The following is a 25,600-nucleotide window of genomic DNA, read 5'->3' as shown; positions in this document are numbered from 1 at the left end:
AACATGTTAAAGACATTAAATGCAAACTTTTAAAAATTACACCTGCACTAAGTGGGTGTTATATTCTCTTGATGGCTTCAGACATTTTTTAACCTTTTTCAGCTGGTCCATTCATGATCAAAAGTTACGGTATAATTTCAACTCTTAAAATACTTCCTCTTTAAGCATGTTAAGGCATATTTTTTAAAGGTGTATGAAAAAAAATTGTAAGATGTGTAATGTTCACACAAGAGTCTATATTTTGTAAATAAAGATAAAATCAAAGGATAATAAATTAACTATGTTTCTATATACATTTGTGATAGGATAGTAGGAATTAACCGATCTTAACCAATTTTGTGTGACCAGAGCTTACTTAATTAAAAGCCTGTAGACCAAGTTTCATGGCAATTATAAGAGATATATTATAGACAAAATGTTTTTAAAGACTAATTAGATGTGTACATGTATCAGACATGTTGAATGTATAAAAATTATTCAAAAGTCAAAATTATAAAAATGTATGAGTATGTGCCTTTTAGCATGTTTAGGAGGTTTTTTAATGAAAAGGGGGGGGGGGGGGCTTGTATGAACATGTGATATTTCCCAGTAATTTAAAACTCGTGAATGTTTTTGTTGAATAAATAATCCCAGTGGTGGATCCAGAATTTTTCATAAGTGGGGGCTCACTGACTGCCTAAGAGGGGACGCGCTCAGGTCATGCTCCATTGATTCTTTATATTATTAACCAAATTTTCCCCAGGGCCGCCTCTGAATCCTCCCATTTGTACTTTAAATAGAAAAGAAATTACAAATGGCATAGTATATTACATGTAATAATTTAATAGTACGTTATGTATTAAAAAGTCTTACATGTAGGTCAAAAACACTTGAAATATTTCAGGGTCAATTTAGGCCCTAGCACATACATTGTATTTACATTTAAAAATGCATACTACAGCTGTAGTTATTAACATTGGCTTTTTGGGGCTGATTTCTGTTGCATGTAATTTTAGTCTCAAGAGGCATACATGTATATTTGAACCACTTACTATCCTACAGTAGAAAAGAAAAATAACATTTGAAATCATCAGTTACAAAAGATATTGTAAAATGGGAATATACTGAAATCTTTAATTTTATGACAGACTTTTATGTACATACAAACATCGTCACATTTTTCTTGCTTCATAAAGGTTGTAAGACAAGAATCCTGACTATCATGACTATTCATACAACTCATTCTGCAAAATCTGTGATAATCTACTTTTTGCTAGATTCAGAGTTCACAAATGAATAATACAAATTGATAAAACCCATATGTTGTACCAATTTACACCACTGTCCCAGGTTAAGGGGAAGGGTTGTCACCTTCAAACATTAACCCCATCACATTATGTATGTGCCTACCCCAATTACATGAACCTGTAATTCAGACAGTGGTTGTCTTTTGTTGTTGTGTCACATTTTTTTGGGGGCATCATTTTGTACATTAAAATGCCTTCAGTTTTCTCATTTGAATTGTTTTTCATTAGTCATTGAAGGGCCTTTTACAGCTAACTATGCGATAACGGCTTTTGACCTGTAGCTGTTAACTTCTGTGTCATTTGGTCTATTACAGAGAGTCGCCTCATTAACAATCAATTATCATACCACATCTTCCTTTATATTGAAACACAAATATTGACACATAAAAACCTGTCAGATAGAAAGTCAGAATGAGAATTATGGATAAAAACTTAGCAGACTGTCAGCTCACACTTTTCATATGTTGTCACAATCATGGTTTAAGCACAATATTAATTAGATGCTCCGCAGGGCGCAGCTTTATACAACCGCAGAGTTCAAACCCTGAACGGTTTGGGCTAATATGGACACATTTTTAAAGCTGGATACAGCTCTGAATTTGGACTGTGATTAAATAGTTGACACAGCATAGGTTTCTGACACAGAATGAATGTGGTCTAATGAACTTAAAATATTTTTTTTGGCTTAAAATTGAGCAATTCACTTTGGCTGTTGAATATTAATCCTCTCAAAAAATAAATATTTGAAGAAATTTAGATTTAATTTCTGAAATATGAAATGAGAAAAATTGACCCCCCCCCCCACCAAATTTTTTTTTACCTCCCCCTTTCCCCTATTCCAACAATGATCTCAATTCAAATTTCTAATGCAACAATTACTACTCATTTAAATCCATCATAAAATATTAAAATATAAAATGTCATACAGTCATGGTTAAAATTAATATTAATTAATAGTAACTTCTAAAAAAAAAAAATGGGGAATGTGTCCAAAGGGACACAGATGATGCCCCCGCTGTCATTTATTTTGCTCTGAAAATTCAATCAAAGAGATTTTATGTCTGTTTTCCCTATATTTAGCCTATTTGCACTAATTTTCAGAGGTCAAAAAATCTCTTGGATGGCCGGTGACCCCCAAATTTTATTCCAATTTTTTAAAATAGAGACATCAAGCTTTACAGTATGAAATAATGAGCAACTTCTGTCATTTAGTTGCTCTGAAAATTCAATCAAAGAGATTTTATGTCTGTTTTCCCTATATTTAGCCTATTTGCACTAATTTTCAGAGGTCAAAAAATCTCTTGGATGGCCGGTGACCCCCAAATTTTATTCCAATTTTTTAAAATAGAGACATCAAGCTTTACAGTATGAAATAATGAGCAACTTCTGTCATTTAGTTGCTCTGAAAATTCAATCAAAGAGATTTTATGTCTGTTTTCCCTATATTTAGCCTATTTGCACTCATTTTCAGAGGTCATTAAATCTCTTGGATGGCCGGTGACCCCCAAATTTTATTTCAATTCTATAAAATAGAGACATCAAGCTTTACAGTATGAAATAATAAGCAACTTCTGTCATTTATTTTGCTCTGAAAATTCAATCAAAGAGATTTTATGTCTGTTTTCCCTATATTTAGCCTATTTGCACTCATTTTCAGAGGTCAAAAATCTCTCGGATGGCCGGTGACCCCCAAATTTTATTTCAATTTTATGAAATAGAGACATTAAGCTTTACAGTATGAAATAATGAGCAACTTCTGTCATTTATTTTGCTCTGAAAATTCAATCAAAGAGATTTTATGTCTGTTTTCCCTATATTTAGCCTATTTGCACTCATTTTCAGAGGTAAAAAAATCGCTTGGATGGCCGGTGACCCCCAAATTTTATTCCAATTTTTTAAAATAGAGACATCAAGCTTTACAGTTTGAAATAATGAGCAACTTCTGTCATTTATTTTGCTCTGCAAATTCAATCAAAGAGATTTTATGTCTGTTTTCCCTATATTTAGCCTATTTGCACTCATTTTCAGAGGTCAAAAAATCGCTTGGATGGCCGGTGACCCCAAAATTTTATTTCAATTTTATAAAATAGAGACATCAAACTTTACAGTATGAAAGAATGAGCAACTTCTGTCATTTGTTTTGCTTTGAAAATTCAATCAAAGAATTATTTGTCCATGTGTGGTAAAGTGTTATTTTAGGATATATGTATTTTATATATAAGTAATACTGTAGTATTATATTGTTGTATGGTTAAACTATACGGAGTGTATATTTCAGGTTCGCTCAGGTGTGACTTTTATCAGGTGTTTCAATTGTGTTTTATTGGTATTGATTAGTGGTCAATTCTTTGGCGGGAACTTTACATTTCTACATGGTCACTTTGTGTAATGGACACCATTTTCATTGTCTAGTAAATTGTAATATTATATTCTATTTGGAGTTTGGTTTTCCTATTTATAAGGTCAGTTATTCTTCTGATACTAATATATTAATTATCTATCCTTATAATTATATGTATGCATGATTTACGAATGTTATGAATAAATGCATGTTTGAATGATGTGTAAATGTGATATGCAAGTGTAACAATAGAAAACTTAAAAGAACTTTAAATCTCTTTAATAATTGTGCTTTTATGGTTAAAACAGTAAATTATATAAAACAGCTAAATTTCAGTAAATGGATTAAACTATTGAATTTTATGGAATGAATGTTTTATAATAATTTCAGATATTAAATAAAGTCATAAATTTATAAAGATAATAACTATCTTATTTTGATATGCAGATTAGGTTAGTTATGAATTTAATATTTGTACTGCAGGTATATTCCATATTGATGATCCACCATGTCGGCATCAACCTGATGTGATCGTACTTTAATTGTATTCAAGCCTTCACAAATACCTGTGAGGTAGGTTTTGTTATGTTGAATCTATGTGCGTTTTGCTTATTGTATTGTCTGCTTTAGAAAGTGCTTTATGCTTTGTTTGCACGTATGTTCTTGCTTTGCATGTATATGTTATTTTTAAATATGCTTATTTAAATTTGGTATTTAACAGTTCATTTCATTACTGTTATAATGTATTACTAATGCATCGACATATGCATTATGATTAGATTTGGTATTTAGATGTATTCATGAGACAATAGAATTGGAGATCACTATTTCCGACTTAATGAAATTATATAGTATTCTTTTATTATTGAAATGCTTGGAAAAGTAAACAGTTTCCTTGTTCATAATTGTTAACATAATGTTTTAAATCTTTTATATAGTTACTTAATTATATTACATCCATTAATATAATGTATTGTTATTACAGGGTATTTATTTTGGATTACAATATATAACGAAATAAAGAATCCATAACTTTATATTGTCTTGGTGTAATCATTTGCCACGAAACAAGACTACATGTTTGGCGCCCAACGTAATATTTCGTCACAGATCAAATCAGTTGATGTCACCTGTGTTCTACCTGTGTGCGCGTCATCGATAATTCTACGTCACAGATCTACCTACGTATATTGACTGACCAGTAACATATATTTAGCTTCCGGTGTCAACATTCAGCACGTTCAGAAATTGGATTCATGTGGATACCAACTTGGATTGTGAATTCATTAATGGGTCAGTACTGTGCATTGTATGTTTATATATGTTGTATTGTTTGTCATATGTATTGTATAAACCGATCATAATTATTTGTTCATTTGGAAATTGCCATTAGAAACTTTAATTGAGTTTGAAAAAAACTTTGTCAAAATTTTCATTCATGTTTTAGTTTACATTGAAAAAAAAAAACACTTGATATTTTATATTGAATAGATAGACAATCGTTATTTGGTATTGAGCATACAGTTTACATGTAAATTAAGTGTGATATAGACATTATTCATATATAGTTTTGTAATTAGACTTGAACATTTTGTGTTTGTTGAGACCCCATACACTTGTATCCCTACCCCCGGGAAAGGTCATAGAGGTCAACCGGAAGTACTAGATATTGACATTTTTGTTTACATTAGCAACTACATATCAGTAGTTAGCAGTTAGATACACTGATTTAAAATTTACTTTTGATTTTTGTGCATACACACATACACTTAGTTGTACATTGAAAATATTTTACAAATTTATTTGTCTTATTTGGACTTAGTAAAATTACCAGTGAGATATCAACATACACTGATTGATTGATAGTTACACATAAACACACATAGTCCATTCCACCTTGACTTAGCATTTCACATTGTACTTTACATTGTTTATATTTGTACATTGTCATGTTTATTGTTTATGTGTATTGCATTTGACATTGTTCATTGTTGTTTACATTGTCATATATGTATGTGTATTGTGTACATGTGTATTGTGAAATTGATTTGTTTGTGTACAATTGTCATTGATATTTGTTACATTTAACATTTGATGAAATAGTTAAACTTTTCTAGAAACTAAATTTTAAATTAAAAGTTAAAACTTTAAAAGTTTAATTGAGATCAGTGAGCTTGTGTAGTACAATTAACACTTGATTATTTAACCTTCATACTTACCATCCTTACTTATCCACCATATTACACCATACCTAGGAAAGGCACTTATACTATATTTAACTTTCTATTACTCTTTCTTGGACTTAGTCTTTAGTGGAGAGAGTTATTTAGGTTGGTTTAGGTTAGCTTGGTATAGTTTGTTGTTAGTTTAGTTGTACTTTGACTTGAGTAGATTGGAACAGTGATACAGTATAGTTATCTTGTGATTATATTGTCCTAGTTGTATATATAGTTGTCTGTATATTCATTTGTATATATTTAACTTGCATATTTATTTATATATTTTTTTTTTCTCTTTGATTTGATATCATACTTGTTTGACATGGGTTTGTAGACGTACAAGCTTTACAACTCATATACAAGTTCAGGTTTTGCATATAGTTGGTAAGTCATTGTGGTTATATATATATTTCTTATATTGATTTGTGTTATTCTCTTTAGTATTGTTTATATATAGTGATTATCTTGAATTGCTTTTCATTTATTAATACATTGATTTTCTTTGTAGTTATTAATATCTTTATTTTCTTTTTGATTTTCAGATATACTATGTTGGTTTAGAGTCTTTACTGTGTGATTTTGATTGACTTATACTTTATTTAGTTTCAGACACATATATTTATTTACTTGTATTTATTGTCTATTGCTATTTACATTTGACTTTGGATTAATTTATACATTTTCTTTTCAGACAATTTGAATTTGATTTTTTTTACATTCTTTACTTAAGCACTTATTAGTGTATTTACTTAAGCACTTACCAGTGAAATTTATTTAGTCACTTCTTAGTGAAAATTATTTTAGTTTATTTTTCATTATTTACTTATCATTTCTTTTTCAGAATATTTAGTTTATTATTATCAACTTGAGTGAAAACTTTATTTCATTTTTTTCTCATTATTCATATTGAGTTTAATTTTGTTTTCTTTATTCACTTTTTAGTGAATCTTTATTTACAAATCACTTATAAGTGAAACAAATAGATATCAACATGGCGAATCCAGAAGAAATTGCATCTGAAGATATCGCTCTGTTGAAATTATTGAAGAAAGAGGTGGGAGAACACCCAGTAGATATTGCAGAATTCATGAAGAAATGTTTGGCTTATAAAGGAGAGGAGTCTAAACCGAAAGTGAAAGATGAACCATCCAAACATACCAAGTACAGAGATCCACCCAGGATATCAAACTTTTCTGGAAACAACACCAAAGGGGAAACCAGCTACGAACTTTGGAGGTATGAAGTAACTGGATTGATGGCCGATAAATTATACGACCAAGAGAACATCAATTATGCTGTTAGACGATCACTGAAAGGAGATGCAGGAATGGTTGCCATGCACCTTGGAGCAAAAGCCAGTATACCAGATATCTTGCACAAGCTTGACAGTATATATGGAGCTGTGGAGAAAAAGGAGGATTTACTTGCTCAGTTTTACCGAGCCAGACAAGATGATACTGAGACAGTTACTAAATGGAGTTGTAGATTGGAAAACATCATAGGTCGAGCAGTAGATAGAGGATTAGTACAACAAAAAGAAAGAAATGGCATGCTACATTCTATGCTATGGACTGGTTTGAAGACAGAATTAAAGGATATATCAGGCCATAAGTTTGACACCATAAAGGATTTTGATGAGCTCAGAGTTGTACTTAGACAGATAGAAACAGATCATGAGGAGAGGAAGTTATCATCTCATAAGCCACAACCAGCGAAAGCAACTGCAATTTCTGATACTTCAATACAGGAATCACAGATGAATAAATTTGAAGGATTGATTAATCAACTTACTACCAGGATGGATAGATGGGAAACAGATTTTAGAGGAAGAGGATCAATTAGAGGTCGAGGTTATAGGAACAATAGAGGATATTTCAACAGAAATCAAGGACAGTACAACAGAGGAGGAGGACATGTACAACAGCAAGGATATCATGAGTCATCTACACCACAAGCTACTTCAACTTCAAATTACCAACACCAGGAAGAAAAGAAATGCTTTCGATGTGGATTACCAGGACACTTTAAGATTGGTTGTACAGCAATATTAGATGGAAAGAAGAATTTAAACTACAAGAAGTCTATGGGTCAGGACCACCTTTAGGCTTATGCGAGTCAACTACGACAGGTCCTTCTACACAAATCCACCAGGATTATTTGGAAGCCCAACAGAAACTGAGGTAATACTACATGGTAGAACAGTTAAGAGTCTTCTTGACACTGGATCAACAGTTTCAACAGTCAGCCACACATATTACAACAACAACTTAATTGATTTGCCACTTCAACAACTTAACACCTTATTAGATATAGAGTGTGCAGATGGACAGCAACTGCCATATGAAGGATACATAGAAACAGAACTTCAGATACCACTTCAGACTGAAAGATACCCATGCATTATATTGGTGATTCCAGACAGTACATACAACACCCAAGTACCACTACTCATTGGAACCAATATCTTACAACACATCATGAAGTTATTGCAACTGCAACATGGCAACAGGTATTTACAAACATCAAAACTCAGCACTTCATGGTACCTTACCTTTAGAACTATCACACTCAGAGAAAAGGAACTTCAACGTCACAACAACACATTGGCTGTTATCAAGAATGCTATTGGAAAAACAGTTACCATCAAGCCAAATTCAACGGTTCAGATACCAGGTTATATCGACAAAGAACTACCATATAGTACAACACCAGCTATGCTTCTTCCATCAACTTTACAACCCAACTGCAATGATCTTGAAGTAGAACCATCACTTATAGAATTCAAGTACAGAAGTAACGGAAAGATAGACGTACAACTTGCCAATGTAACATCACGCACCATTACCATTCAACCAAGAGCAGTATTATGCGAAATACAACCAGTCTGTATTGAACATCAAACAGAAGATACTGAAGCAAAGATACCCATTATTGATCAAGTGGAAATCAACACCATTGACTTAACAGAAGAGCAGTTGAAGATAGGGAAAGATTTTATTAAGTCATACGAAGACATCTTTGCTAAGAATGATCAGGATATTGGCAACACTACAGTGAAACATCGAATAGATTTGTTAGAGGAACACACGTTTAAACAACGATACAGGCGTATACCACCAGCCATGTATGATGAAGTGAAGGCACATCTCAAACAGTTGTTAGGAAATGGAACTATTAGACCATCACATAGTCCTTATGCTTCAAATGTAGTTCTGGTTAGAAAGAAGAATGGCAAGCTACGCCTGTGTACAGATTATAGACAGCTTAACAGAATTACGAAAAAAGACAGTTATGCTTTGCCTATGATTGAAGACCTTTTTGATGCTCTTGCAGGCAGCTCATACTTCACATGTGTTGATATGAAGAGCGGGTATCACCAAGTGGAGATTCTAGAACAGCATAAGGAAAGGACCGCCTTCACAGTGGGTCCACTCGGGTTCTACGAATACAACAGAATGCCGTTTGGTTTGACTAATTCACCAGCAACCTACCAAAGAATGATGGAGGAATGTTTGTCAGATTTACACCTCAAGATTTGTTGCATTTTCATAGACGACGTGATTATCTTTGGCAGAACCTATGAAGAGCATCTGAACAATCTCCGCCTTGTATTTGACAGGATCCGGAAACACAACATGAAGCTTGCACCAGACAAGTGCTCATTTTTCAAGACCAAGGTGAAGTACGTCGGCCATGTTGTTTCAGCGGAAGGTGTGGAGGTTGACCCAGCCAAAACAGACAAAGTAGTGAATTGGCCAAAGCCCACCAGTCCTGAAGATGTTAGACGATTTCTCGGATTCGTCGGATATTATCGTCGCTTCATTCGACATTTCAGCAACATCAGTAAACCACTCACAGAATTGATGCCGAATCCGATGAAAAAGAAAGTAAAGAAACATGAGCAGAAACCATGGCACTGGGGTCCCGAACAAGACAAAGCGTTTGAAACACTAAAGGAACGACTTGTGTCAGCACCTATACTTGGATATGCCATTAGCAATCTTCCATACGAACTACATACAGATGCATCAGGATTTGCACTTGGAGCTGTATTGTACCAGAAGCAGGGAGAACATTTGAGGGTTGTCAGCTATGCCAGCAGAAGTTTATCAAAGTCAGAGAAGAGATATCCACCACACAAGTTGGAATTCCTCGCTTTGAAGTGGGCTGTTTGTGAGAAGTTCAGGGATTACCTCTTAGGCAGCAACTTTACAGTCATGACAGACAACAACCCCATGACATATGTGTTGACCACGGCTAAACTCGATGCAACCGGTCACAGATGGTTGAGCAGCCTTGCAGACTTCAACTTCAACATCTTGTATCGACCTGGAAAGAAAAATGGAGACGCAGATGGACTCAGCCGAATTCCAGATGCACAAAGTATAGATTCAGATAGTGGAGAAGTCATATCGATAGAATCCGTACAGGCTATCTGTAATTCACAGCTTCCGAACACATTCATCGAGAGTTTAGCTGTTAACCCAGATGTAGTGCAATCCGATGATGATGAAGATGAATACAAAGATGAAGATATCATCAATTGGAAACAAGCACAAGCCATGGATTCACAAATAGCGCCGTTTGTGAGATATGTTAAAGAAGGAAGGAAACCTACAACAGCAGAGGTTGGATCATCATTACTCTTGCGACAGTTTCAACACCTTATTCTCAAAGATGGCGTATTATACAGAGATGTGATGATTAGTGACGACAGGAAATCACAGCTGGTATTACCATCTGCACATATAAAGATCGTCCTTGAGGCACTGCATGATGATATGGGCCATCCAGGCAAGGATAGAACACTATCACTACTGCGTGACAGATTCTACTGGCCAGGAATGGACAAGGCAGTTGATGATTGGATAGGACAGTGCAGTAGATGTTTGAAAAGGAAAACACCAGCTAACAGTCAAGTTGCACCCTTGGTCAGCATTACCACCAGATTTCCACTAGAGCTAGTTTGCATTGATTTCCTGAAACTTGAGCGTTCTAAAGGAGGATATGAAGATGTACTTATCATCATGGACCACTTTACCAGATACGCCCAGGCTATACCAACACGGAATCAAACAGCTAGAACTACTGCCCAAGCACTCTTTGATAATTACATCGTCCACTACGGAATTCCGCTACGCATACACTCTGACAGAGGAGCGAATTTTGAAAGTAAAGTGATCAAAGAGTTGTGTACTTTGACTGGAATGAAGAAATCCAGAACAACACCATACCATCCCATGGGAAATGGTATGCCAGAGAGGTTTAATCGTACTTTGATGGGGATGCTTGGTACATTAGATCGACAACAGAAGACTAATTGGAAAGCTTACGTTGCACCCATGGTTCACGCCTATAACTGCACTCGTCACGAGTCAACAGGAGTTGCACCGTACTTCCTCATGTTTGGACGACAGCCACGTTTGCCGATTGACTTAGCTTTTGGACTTCACAAAGACACCAAGATGCCAGCTACAAAATATATCAAAGGTCTTCGTGATAGACTTTCTTCCGCATATCAACTGGCATCAGAAGCATCAAAGAAAGCTCAAGCAACACAGAAGGAAGCATACGATCTTCGAGTCAGAGGAGCTTCTATACAGAAGGGAGACCGAGTATTAGTAAAGATTGTATACTTCGATGGCAGACACAAGTTGGCTGATAAATGGGAAGATATACCATATGTTGTTTTGGATCAACCAAATCAAGAAATTCCTGTATTTACCGTTATCCGGGAAGATGGAGAAGGGAAAACAAAGAAACTACATAGAAACCTACTTCTTCCAGTCGGCTACATCAGAGACCAGGAACCAGTAGAGTTACAGACTACTAAACAGAGACCAACTCCACGCCCACGTGCTAGTAAGCAACAGAAACTACCAGTGGTTCATGCAACCAAGGAGGATTCAGCTGATGACACAGCATCAACTATTTCAGAGGACTCCGAGGTTGGATTTGTGTTAACAGCGGACAGCGAATCATCTCTTGCTGAAGACTCCGATGCTAACGCAGATATTAGTGATGAGGTAACAAGTCTTTCTGGGGACGCCCAGATTGAAGAGACTGAACCTACTGGAAGCGCTTCCGAAGATGCTGAGAGTATTTCATCAGAAGATACTACTATTGATGATGATGATGTACATCAGGATACTGACGAATTACCACCGGTAGAAATCAGACGTTCTGGAAGGGAACGAAGACCACCTGCTTGGTTTCGATCTGGACAGTTCGAGACAAGTATGGCTGTTGCTGGACGAACTAGTATTCCAGAGTGGCGACATAAAGCTGATTACATCTCGTCTTTGGCCCAGACGCCGTTATTTAAAGCAACTGGATTAGAGAGAGATGCAGCAAGGACCATATTGGACATTGTCAACCACCACTAGTTGGAAATGACGGGACGTCATTTTACAGCTGGGGGGAGTGTGTGGTAAAGTGTTATTTTAGGATATATGTATTTTATATATAAGTAATACTGTAGTATTATATTGTTGTATGGTTAAACTATACGGAGTGTATATTTCAGGTTCGCTCAGGTGTGACTTTTATCAGGTGTTTCAATTGTGTTTTATTGGTATTGATTAGTGGTCAATTCTTTGGCGGGAACTTTACATTTCTACATGGTCACTTTGTGTAATGGACACCATTTTCATTGTCTAGTAAATTGTAATATTATATTCTATTTGGAGTTTGGTTTTCCTATTTATAAGGTCAGTTATTCTTCTGATACTAATATATTAATTATCTATCCTTATAATTATATGTATGCATGATTTACGAATGTTATGAATAAATGCATGTTTGAATGATGTGTAAATGTGATATGCAAGTGTAACAATAGAAAAACTTAAAAGAACTTTAAATCTCTTTAATAATTGTGCTTTTATGGTTAAAACAGTAAATTATATAAAACAGCTAAATTTCAGTAAATGGATTAAACTATTGAATTTTATGGAATGAATGTTTTATAATAATTTCAGATATTAAATAAAGTCATAAATTGATAAAGATAATAACTATCTTATTTTGATATGCAGATTAGGTTAGTTATGAATTTAATATTTGTACTGCAGGTATATTCCATATTGATGATCCACCATGTCGGCATCAACCTGATGTGATCGTACTTTAATTGTATTCAAGCCTTCACAAATACCTGTGAGGTAGGTTTTGTTATGTTGAATCTATGTGCGTTTTGCTTATTGTATTGTCTGCTTTAGAAAGTGCTTTATGCTTTGTTTGCACGTATGTTCTTGCTTTGCATGTATATGTTATTTTTAAATATGCTTATTTAAATTTGGTATTTAACAGTTCATTTCATTACTGTTATAATGTATTACTAATGCATCGACATATGCATTATGATTAGATTTGGTATTTAGATGTATTCATGAGACAATAGAATTGGAGATCACTATTTCCGACTTAATGAAATTATATAGTATTCTTTTATTATTGAAATGCTTGGAAAAGTAAACAGTTTCCTTGTTCATAATTGTTAACATAATGTTTTAAATCTTTTATATAGTTACTTAATTATATTACATCCATTAATATAATGTATTGTTATTACAGGGTATTTATTTTGGATTACAATATATAACGAAATAAAGAATCCATAACTTTATATTGTCTTGGTGTAATCATTTGCCACGAAACAAGACTACACATTTTCCCTAAATTTCTATATAACCTATTTGCACTCATTTTCAGAGGTCAAAATATCTCTTAGATGGCCGGTGACCCCCAATTTTTTTTGCATTTTTTCATTTACAATACTTCAAAGTTAAATTTCACAAAGTATAAGAAAATTCTGTCATTTTTTTTCTATACCCCTGAACTACCTTATTAAGAAGGTCATTACTATTTAAAAATATATACAAACTATTAGCTATATGTCGTTCTATGATTTTAGAGAGACAAGGCAAAGCTGCTATTGGTCTATAATTATCAGGATTACAGGCATCGCCACTTTTAAAAATTGGACATACTCTTGCAGTTTTAAAAATACTTGGAAATTTACCATATTTGATGCTTAGATTAAATATATATGTCAAAGCTGGTGCAATGACATCGCTGCACATACTCAAAATATTTGGTCCGACATCATCTAAACCAGTTGCTTTCGACTTGTCAAGTTTTTTTAAATACATATTTACATATGCTAATAGCATAGGTCGCATAATAGTTTTTAGTATTTAATTGATGTCACGCAACAGGGATCTTTTTTTGCCAGTAATCATCCACTCTCTAATGCAGCTTTTGGGCATTATTGAAACTTTGATTGCAAAGACTCAAATCGTTTGCCTTACTAAAAATAAGGCTACATAAAAGCTATACTACTGTCGAGACAAGAACGCTGCCACAACCAATGCGGTTATTAATTTGAAAGCAAGAATAAGCATCTCATTAACATAGCGAACATCTTAGTCTGGGTCACTCTCTTATTATGTATAATAATAAACAAATAGTCCAGTACCAATAAATCAATTTTTTTATTATTTTTTTTAAGCTTAAAGATATTCACTAGATGTTTTTCATAAAGTTTAAAACAAAAAAAGTTATAGATCAAGTTAAATTTTCCGACCCAAGCTGCTCATTCTATGTTTGTCATGAGAGGCACCAGTTTCGCAATCGACAATGACATTTAACAAAAGCCTTACGAACTAAATACAACACGGACTTATAAAACAATCGAAGAAAACGACTGAAAGTACAAGAAAGAAGGCTTTATGTGGATACACAGAGATTGACCATGGCGTCGGTATGACTTGTTATACAAAGAAAACATTCAATATTTTATATTGAACAACATACGATCAACTTTATATGACATAGGTGAACAGTACTTAAGCACAAATAGGAGTGTTACACGAACATACACTGCGCACACCTTATTTTAAAAGGCCTAGATTTAAACTTAATTATATTGGCATTATGTTACACTACATTTTTGTTCTTTATCGTAATTCAATATTTTTATCTATGTAAGTAAGAACTATTTTGAGAAACTCACTTAGGACTAAAATAAGTCGCAAGAAACTTATATGTAATTAGTTATCAAAGGTATCAGGCTTATAATTTGATACGCCAGACGCGCGTTTCGTCTACATAAGTCTCATCAGTGACGCTCAGATAAAATTAGATGGAAAGCCAAACAAGTATAAAGTTAAAGAGCATTGAGGACCCAAAATTCCAAAAGGCTAAGGTAATCTATGCCATGATCTATAACTGTAGTTTAGGAAAGGACAATATTATCAATTATTCCTAATATGTTGCAAAAACATATTACAAAGTTGATGAAATTCAATCCTCTTCTATCTAATGGACATTTTCTGTTCTGAAAACATTTCACCCTAACCTTGCAGTTTAAAATAAATTAGAAATTAACAGAATCTGTAACAATTTCTTTAGAAAACAAAACAGGCAACAGACTTTCAATAATATTTCATGCTGCATTTTGTTTTTACAGTGAATAATATTTCATGATTTGTAAACCCTGAGTTTTAAAAATATGGATTTTTTTTATCTAGTTTGTATACATGTGCTTTTTACCAATCTTTTTGTCAATTATTTTTACAGTTTTTTTTTATTTTGTTGTGCTGTAATACCGCTGTCAACAGTTAGGAGACGGGTTGAGAGCTTACATTCATATTAAACACAGCTGCATTCCTTTGGTGCATGTCCCATGTTAAGAGACCAAAAAGAGTAGTTGTAGTTTGTGTATTCGGCTATTTGGTTAACTTATACCGGCCTATTATTGTCTTGTTAGAATTGTATTTTATTATGTGAAATATGATCTTTTATAGCGAACGTGGGTATAGGTTTCTCTCTTTTTTATGGCCGTATGGTGATCTATAATCTTTCAACTAAGTAAACGCATTCTACATAAGTTTCCTGCTCTTTGGTAGGTTTGTTGTCTCTCTGACAACTTCCTCGTTTTCATTCTAAATTTTAGATATGTATTGTGTAAAATTACTGTACAAGTATACATTGTATCATAAAAATAAAATTGAGAATGGAAATGGGGAATGTGTCAAAGAGACAACAACCCGACCAAATAAAAAAAACAACAGCAGAAGGTCACCAACAGGTCTTCAATGTAGCGAGAAATTCCCGCACCCGGAGGCGTCCTTCAGCTGGCCCCTAAACAAATATATACTAGTTCAGTGATAATGAACGCCATACTAATTTCCAAATTGTACACAAGAAACTAAAATTAAAATAATACAAGACTAACAAAGGCTAGAGGCTCCTGACTTGGGACAGGCGCAAAAATGCGGCGGGGTTAAACATGTTTGTGAGATCTCAACCCTCCCCCTATACCTCTAACCAATATAGAAAAGTAAACGCATAACAATACGCACATTAAAATTCAGTTCAAGAGAAGTCCGAGTCTGATGTCAGAAGATGTAACCAAAGAAAATAAACAAAATGACAATAATACATAAATAACAACAGACTACTAGCAGTTAACTGACATGCCAGCTCCAGACTTCAATTAAACTGACTGAAAGATTATGATTTCATCATATGAACATCAGGCACAATCCTTCCCGTTAGGGGTTTAGTATCATACCATCATAACATATATGAGAAGAACATATCCCGTGTCATGCCAACAACTGTTTTTAGAATAAATGTGTTTAGTTCCGACGCAAAGACCTTATCAGTGACTCAATATTAACGCCAAAATATGCAATCTTTAATGACTTGACAACAGTATCGTAATTATATCCCTTCTTAATAAGTCTATTCAAAGGTTTTGTAAGTTTCTGAGGTGAATACTGACACCTTTGTGCTTTATAAAGAATATTTCCATAAAAAATTGGATGTGAAATACCTGAACGTATAAGAAGTCTGCATGTTGAGCTATATTTACGAATGATTTCTTTATACCGATGATAAAATTTAGTAAATGTTTTGACTAGTTTGTGATATCGAAAACCCTGGTGTAATAATTTTTCAGTAATACATAAATTTCTCTCGTTAAAATCTAAAACATGTTACATACACGAGCGAATCGTACAAGTTGAGATATATAAACACCGTAAGATGGTGACAAGGGAACGTCACCATCTAAAAACGGATAATTAACGATAGGAAATGAAAAATCATCCCTTTTATCATAAATTTTAGTATTGAGCTTTCCGTTAGGGATATAGATATCAAGATCGAGGAAAGGGCAGTGGTCATTGTTAGTATTAGCTTTATTTAAAGTAAGTTCAGCAGGATAAATTTCATTAATATACATACTGAAGTCGTCATTATTGAGAGCCAAAATATCATCCAAATATCTAAAAGTATTATTAAATTTGTTTATCAGATGTTGTTTTGATGGGTCTTTGCTTATTTTTGTCATAGATTGTAACTCATAACAATACAAAAAGAGGTCCGCAATAAGTGGTGCACAGTTAGTCCCCATTGGAATTCCGATAATCTGACGATATACGGAATTCCCAAAGCGAACAAAAATGTTATCTAGTAAAAATTCAAGGGCATATATAGTATCAAAACATGTCCAATTAACATAGTTTTTTTGATTATTGCTACTAAAAAATGACCTAAAAGAGTTTGAACATATATATTCACATTCTGATTTTTTGAATGCCCATTTAATTAGGTGTGTGATTTTTTTCTTAATGAGAATGTGAGGCAATGTGGTATACAGGGTAGAAAAATCAAAACTTTGAACAGATTCAAAATCACCAATATAAGCATGCAATTTATCAAGTACGTCCAACGAGTTCTTGACACTCCAAAAGTAATTTATTCCACTATTTTCGAAGGCCTTATTTGAACAATTTATTATAAGGTTTTTAATTGTACCAAGTGTGCTGGTAAGAAGAATAGACAATTTAGTAGTTGAACAATGGCTTGAAGACGAAATAAATCTATATTTGTAAGGGGTTTTGTGTAGCTTCGGAAGCCAATACATAGTTGGGACTTTCATTGTATTTGGCTCTGCTTGTAAAGCGGTGGCTAAAAGTTTATGTTTGTTACAGATTTCGTTTTCTGAAAATGGAGTCAGTTGGAATGTTGGTGAATTGGTGATTTCTTTTTTCAGAACCTCAATGTAAAATTTACGTCAAACAATAATAATATTATTAGCAGCTTTATCGGCCGGGACAAAAACAAATTCCTTGGCTAGTTCTTTTAGTTTATGTTTGATACGAGAAATAGGTTTATTGTGGTTATTGTTTATAGTAAAATGTTCTTTAAAATGTTGAATACGTATATCAACTATCTTCATTACTGAATTAAAAAAAGAGTCCAAAGATTTTTTGTCAGCTTTTTCCCGTTTTATCCATTTCATACAGTAAGTATGGAGTGAGTCGTGGATGATATTACGACACTCATTCCAATTAATAATTGACGGGGGACGATATTTAGGTCCTTTACTGAGGAATGATTTAACTCTCGGTCTTGAACGATGTTAAGATCTCCTGTTATAACATGGGAAATGGGTCCATAAATATATTCGGAATTACTGCAATTACATGAAGTAGGTGTATTTTCACTGATATTAACATCTTTACACAATTGACTATAATTAAACACAAATTTCCGGGTAGATTTCTTGTAAATATAACAAATAAGAGGAAGCTCAGTATTGTCAAAATATCCAGGAATTTGTTCTTTAACAGAATGGTCGTTAAATATACCGGCAATATTTACAAAATCAAAGCCTTTATTGACATACTTAATTTTAATAAAATGTTTTTTATGATCTTCAGGGCGATCAATTTTGGGAAATAATTTAGAATAACAATATGCCATAATAATTTGAACAATTTCATACTTAGGACTGCTATATGAAATTGTGTTGCAATCCTCCAAAATTTTATTTAACTTATTAATCGGTAACGAACAGAGTTTTGTTAACAGATAATGTCTGCCGTTGTTTTTTGAAATAGAAATTAGGTCCGAAATATTGGTATGATTGGCCCGAAATTTTCTTTGATTGCGATTTGTTCTACGACCGTGAGAACGGTTTTTACGAACAGTTTTAGAAACTATATCCAAAATGTTAACGGAATTGGTTCTAGATATATTACCAATTCCCATGATATTATCATTTGTATATGGACATTTCTGTTGGGCGTTTTTTTCCGAGGGTTTTTACCAGTTGTAGGCACTTCTGTGTTGACAAATATATCTTTCATTTTTTTACATAAATAAGGCCGTTAGTTTTCTCGTTTGAATTGTTATATTGTCTTATCGGGGCCTTTTATAGCTGACTATATGCGATATGGACTTTGCTCATTGTTGACGGCCGTACGGTGACCTATAATTGTTAATGTTTGTGTCATTTTGGTCTTTTGTGGATAGTTGTCTCATTGGCAATCATACCACATCTTATTTTTTATATATCGTTATAATTATTAACTGACTTATAGCTTTCAATTTTCGAAACACTAAGAAGGATTGTCTGGCAGGTGAAAGGCGGGTATAACAATTGAAAAGAAGGACGAAAGATACCAAAGGGACAGTCAAACTCATAAATCTAAAACAAACTGACAACGCCATGGCTAAAAATGAAAAAGACAAACAGAAAAACAATAGTACACATGATACAACATAGAAAACTAAAGAATAAACAATACGAATCCCACCAAAAACTAGGGGTGATCTCAGGTGCTCCGGAAGGGTAAGCAGATCCTGCTCCACATGTGGCACTCGTCGTGTGGCTTATGTGATTACAAATCCGGTATATAGAGTAATTCGGTAGGTCACATTCATAAAAGGGAAGGGGATTGTAGTTACGACGTAAGGAACATATCCGATATCATTTGTGAAACGGTTATTCCATAACGGTCAACCAACTCGTGATGGCGTCCGTAAAATTTACGGAGGGATGATTTCAACTTCACCATTTGGAACTCTTGGTTTAATAGCTTCCTTGTGAGCAGCAACCCTCTATCAAGAAAATCATGATAGGAAATGCAAGCACGGGAATATCGTATCAATTGAGAGATATATACCCCGTATGCAGGTGCTGCTGGAATGTTGCTACTTAGAAATGGAAAGTTCACAATTGGAAAGCTGAAATCATCTCTTTTGTCGTAAAGTTTTGTTTTCAACCGACCCTCATTGTCAATTTCGAGATGTAAGTCAAGATATGAAGCCGACTTAACTGTATCTGTAGTATCCTTTATCTCTAGTTCGATGGGATAGATGCGTTCCACATAGTCACCAAATTTTGAATTGTTTAGTGAAAGAACATCATCTATATAGCGGAAAGTAGAGTTAAAGGATATTGCTAACTTCTTATCTTTCTTCCTAAGAAGTTCTTGCATGAAGTCAGCCTCATAATAATAAAGAAACAAGTCGGCAAGTAAAGGGGCACAGTTTGTTCCCATTGGAATGCCGACAGTCTGTTGAAAAACACGTCCTCCGAACGTAACAAATATGTTGTCAATCAAGAAATCAAGCATCTTGATAACATCAGTTTCAGAGAATTTTTTATTTCAATCAGAGGGATTCTTTACAAAGTAGGATTTATCCCTCCCTAAGACAAGATACTTGTATCTACGTTGGCCATTCTTTTTTATGAAGCAAAGTAATACCAACTCTTTCAATTTGTCTTTAGTTTGGAATGTGGAATACTTGTTTAAAGAGTAGAAAAGTCAAATGTTTTGATACTGTTACAAGATGAAAGAGAGTTAGATTGTATGTACTCTAAATGATCTTTAGAATTTTTAAGTATCCACATCTGATTGCCACCTCTAGAGAATAGGCAGTTTCAAAATTACTTTGAAGCCCGTCTTTGATTCCTGATAAAATGGATGTTAATAATTTAGAAAGAGGTTTCGTGGAGCACTTGGAAGACCCGGCAATATACCGCTGTTTGTAAGGACACTTATGTAGTTTAGGTATCCAATAAAGTGATGGAAGATCCAGTTCTTCATCTTTGGTTGAAATTCCAAAGGAACATAGAACAGACCTATGATTATCCAGGATTTCCTCTTGCGTAAGTGTCGTTAGGGTATATGTTGAGTTTCCAAGTGAATTGTCAATACCTAATTCGTTTATCAAGCAGTTAATGTAATGACTTTTACACACAAAAACGATGTTATTTGGGGCTTTATCAGGAGGGACAACAACATATTTGTCATGGTGGTCGGATAGGTCTTTTGCAACATATGGGTCTTTAAAGATTGACGTAGCATGGGCATTGATGGACCCATTCAGTTTCTTAATTCTGATTTGTATCAACGACCTCTCTGCCTTAATCCATTCGGAAAGAGTGTCTACGTCTTCCTTCTTGCGCTTAGCCCATTGCCTTGACTGAATCCATCAAAATTTTAAAGTTGCATTTCCAATTCATGGATTTAGGCTCACGATATTTCGGACCTTTCGATAACACATTTCGTAGAGAAATGTTATTAACAATGTTAAGGTTACCGGTAATAACGTGTCCAGCAGGATTATATGTGAATTGGGAACTAGCACAAGTGCAATCAGGAGGTTTAGACTTGAAGTCGTCAATATCGAGATCCTGCAAAACGCGTTTGTAATTGAAAATTTTAGTTGCAATAGGTTTGGTATAGGTATAAGAAATTATTGGTACAGACTGGTCTTTGAAATAAGGAGGTATTTTCGATTGAACTAATTTATGATGAAGGATATTGCATAGGTTGACGCCATCGAGACCTTTGTTGGCAAAGGAAAGATTTAGAAAAGATCTTTTCTCTTTTTCATCTTTTACAATGCGAACTGGCTTGAAAAGTCTGTGACTTGCAATATCCGAAATTATAGCTTGAAGTTTGTATTGGTTTGAATGAGGGTTTGTAACAGTGGATTCCAAACATAAATTGTTATAAATTACAACCTATTGCTGGTCCATAAAGCTGAAATGACGATATTTTAGTGAACGATAGCAGATATGAAACAGATGTGTCAATAGATATAGGAAGATGTGGTATGAGCGCCAATGAGGCAACTCTCAATTCAAGTAACAATTTTTAAAAGTAACAATTATAGGCCAAGATACGGCCTTCAACACGGAGCCTTGGCTTACACCGAACAGCAAGATATAAAAGGCCCCAAAAATTACCTGTGTAAACCATTCAAACGGGAAAACCAACGGTATAATCTATATGAGAACAAGAAGCATGGTTGAGCCGTTAGTTACACACAGGCAAACAAAACCTGGAGAGAATTAATATATTTTATGGGAAAATGACAATGAGAATAATGGTTGTAGTATGAACGTAGTCAGGTCGTAAAAAGAGCGCGATGAGGACGGCAAGGGTGTGCTAGAATCGTACTATGGTCGTGAACAGGGTGGTATAGTCGTAGTGGAGGCGTAGTTTGGTCGCGGTGAGAACTTGATGATAGTAGTGAGGTCGTAATATAACGTCGCAATGAGATCGTAGCACAGTTTCTCAGAATAGAATCACGCTTTCACTACGCTCCCCACTACAATGGTACAGCGACCTTTGCGATATATTCGTGCGCTCTCAGTATGCTTCTACTACGACCTGATTTCGCCACGACCGCACCGCGATTGTTTTGAACATGTTCAAAGTTTGCCACGCTCATCACGATCTTGAATTAAGACCTCACCACGACCGTGATACGACCTTACTGCGATCTACACGATCGTACTACGATCATCAAAATTTGCATTTTTTCACAGATCGTAGTGCGATCGTGGCCTAGTGGGACTGGGGTATAACCTAAAACTTTATGTTAAGTATTGTGTGCTTTAGTTCAAAGCTACGGCCTTTAAAACGATATTGTTGGGTCAATTCAGCGGCCCCAATTCAGGTTTCATTTTAATTAATTTGATATCAATAGAAGTAGAATTGTCACAGTCATGCTTATTTATTGATAATTATGTTGTGGGGCGTTTTTACAATCTGTTGATATCATATTCAAGTTTTACATGAAATGCCTTCCATGTCCCTCGCGTCTCAGTAAAACAAAAAAATATCAACTGGTATTAAGGTCAGGCTGCACGAAACAATAGAATGCTTTGATTTCTAACTGGAGTAATTCAGATAATTTCTCATGATAAGGTTTTAAGACAGCACAGGCGTGCTTGTTGGATTCATGATAGACCGAGAGAAGTAGTTTCTCTTTCGTGTGTCCTTTCTTTGAGTAAAGGGAGATAACTTGCGTAACTAACGTCGAACGTTATTAATCCCGTATTCCGCTAGAGGCGTGCAATTACGTACACTTCGCCTAAATTGACAAATAGGCATACAGTAAGATGTGGACTGGAGACAGAGGATGGATTGGATACTTTATATAATCTTGAATGTTGAAATGATTGACTGCTAAACATAACATTTATAGTTATATGCTTTCAATATGTTATCAAAACAGTTTTAAACAGGTTCTAGGCATTTTTTTTTAATCATAAAATATGCAAAAAGGGTAAGCTGGCAATAATTCATGTTATCAAATTCTTTAAAAAAAATGAAACAGGGGAGGGGGTATAAAATATATAGTAAAGTAAACCTTAGAGTATATTTTAACGTTTCTGTTTGTGTTACATTTTAACGTTGCGTCGTTTGTTTTCTCTTATTTTTGAGTGTACATTCACATTGCGATAAGACGTGTCATGGTACTTGTCTATCCCAAATTCATGTATTTGGTGTTGATGTTATATTTGTTATTCTCGTGGGACTTTGTCTGATGCTTGGTCCGTTTCTGTGTGTGTTACATTTTAATGTTGTGTCGTTGTTCTCCTCTTATATTTAATGCGTTTCCTTCGGGTTTAGTTTGTTACCCCGATTTTGTTTTTTGTCCATGGATTTATGAGATTTGAACAGCGGTATACTACTGTTGCATTTATACGCAGTAATTTCTTTCAGACTATAATTCTGATAAAAGATTATTAAAGTGAGAAAAACTGATTTTAGCGAGTTTTCTATTTGAACAAATGTCTGTAAAGGTTGCACTTTGTAAAAACAGCTGTTTCTATCAACACGCATCTTTTGGGGTGATCTTGAATATTCATAAAAAATTAATTTTGTTTACATACTGGTTCCCATCTCATGGAGATGGTTCCCATCTCATGGAGACATAATTGGGAACGTTACCAGTAAATAAACATGTGCACATTGTTTACATTGAAATCTGTGGGAACATTTCATTCGAGGTAAGGATAGTTAAGAAAATTAGTGTTAGTTTAAACTCTGAGAAGTTCAGGGCATACAAACCTTGAAAATATGCCACACCGCCCTATATTTTGACCTAATACTGACCACTATTTTTTCTACAGTTAAAGTTTGCCTTACAAATATTGTGATGAGATAACTACCAGTGGTTTTTACCAGATGTGGATTCTAAAAAAATTGAAAGATCTACTGCTTCTTCGATTACGATCTTTGCAATTTTCCAGCAACATAAAGACTTTTGAGTTTTCTACGCTTTACACTACTATTCCCCATGCTCAGTTGAAAGATCGACTCCATCATCTCACTAAACAGAGGTATTTCGAAAATTCTATAAAAATAGGATTCGTAGATACAAATATCTTGTTTTGGATTAAAATAATTCAAATTTTGTGAAGAACCACATTGAATCTACCACAAAATATTTCTCATTAAGAAAAAAATCACACACCTAATTAAATGGGCATTTAAAAAGTCAGAATGTGAATATATATGTTCAACTCTTTTAGGTCATTTTTTAGTAGCAATAAACAAAAAAACTATGGCAATTGGACATGCTTTGATGCTCTATCTGCCCTTGAATTTTTACTAGATAACATTTTTGTTCGATATGGAGATTCCGTATACCGTCAGGTTAACGGAATTCCAATGGGGACTTACTGTGCACTACTTATTGCGGACCTGTTTTTGTATTGCAATGAGTTACAATTTATGACAAAAATCAGCAAAGACCCATAGAAACAACATTTGATACACAAAATCAATAATACTTTTAGATATTTGGATGATATTTTGGCTATCAATAAGACGACTTCAGCATGTATAATAAAGACATTTATCCTATTGAACTTACTTTACATAAAGCTAATTCTAACAATGACCACTGCCCTTTCCTCGATCTTGATATCTGTATACTTGTACGATTCGCTCGTGTATTCAACAATGTTTTAGATATTAACGGGAGAAATTTATGTATTACTGAAAAAGTATTACACCAGGGTTTTCAATATCACAAACTAGTCAAAACATTTACTAAATTTTATCATCGGTATACGGACATCATTTGTAAATATAGCTCAACATGCAGACTTCTTATACGTTGACGTATTTCACATCCAATATTTTATGGAAATATTCTTTATAAAGCACAAACATGTCAGTATTCACCTCAGCAGCTAAAAAAAACTTTAAATAGACTTATTAAGAAAGGATATTGTTACGATACTGTTGTCAGGTCATTAAAGATTGCATATTTTGGCGTTAATATTGATTCACTTATATGTTCTTTGCATCGGAACTAAACACAATTATTTAAAAACCAGTTGGTGGGATGACACGGGTTATGTTCTTCTCATATATGTTATGATGGTATGATAATAAACCCCTCACAGGGAAGAATGTGCCTGATATTCATATGATGAAGACTTAATTTTTCAATGAGTTTAATTGAAGTCTGGAGCTGGCATGTCAGTTAACTGCTAGTAGCACTAGTAACCCGAATTTAACTTGAACGGACAAAAACGTGTTAACGTTTTTTAAATGAGATTGATCGTTATTTGATAAAGATTGACAAAAATTAAAAATTATATTTAATTCATATCAATTCATATCAATTCATTTTAA

General features: G+C 34.1%; 2 protein-coding genes across 6 annotated transcripts in view; both read left to right on the top strand.

The window, feature by feature from the left end:
* The window catches only part of LOC139484599 (uncharacterized), a 231,826-nt gene that overhangs the window by 1,501 nt on the left and 204,725 nt on the right, over positions 1-25,600 (top strand). The gene's annotated exons all lie outside the window — the stretch shown is intronic.
* LOC139486687 (zinc finger CCHC domain-containing protein 12-like) lies at positions 6,838-7,950 on the top strand. The gene has a single exon (XM_071271606.1). The coding sequence runs from the start codon at positions 6,838-6,840 to the stop codon at positions 7,948-7,950; it is 1,113 nt and encodes a 370-aa protein (XP_071127707.1).

This window comes from Mytilus edulis, chromosome 8, assembly GCF_963676685.1.
Source record: "Mytilus edulis chromosome 8, xbMytEdul2.2, whole genome shotgun sequence".
Taxonomy (NCBI): Eukaryota; Metazoa; Mollusca; class Bivalvia; order Mytilida; family Mytilidae; genus Mytilus; species Mytilus edulis.
The sequence above is the reverse complement of the archived record's forward strand: the minus strand, read 5'-3'. Positions and strand labels throughout refer to the sequence as shown.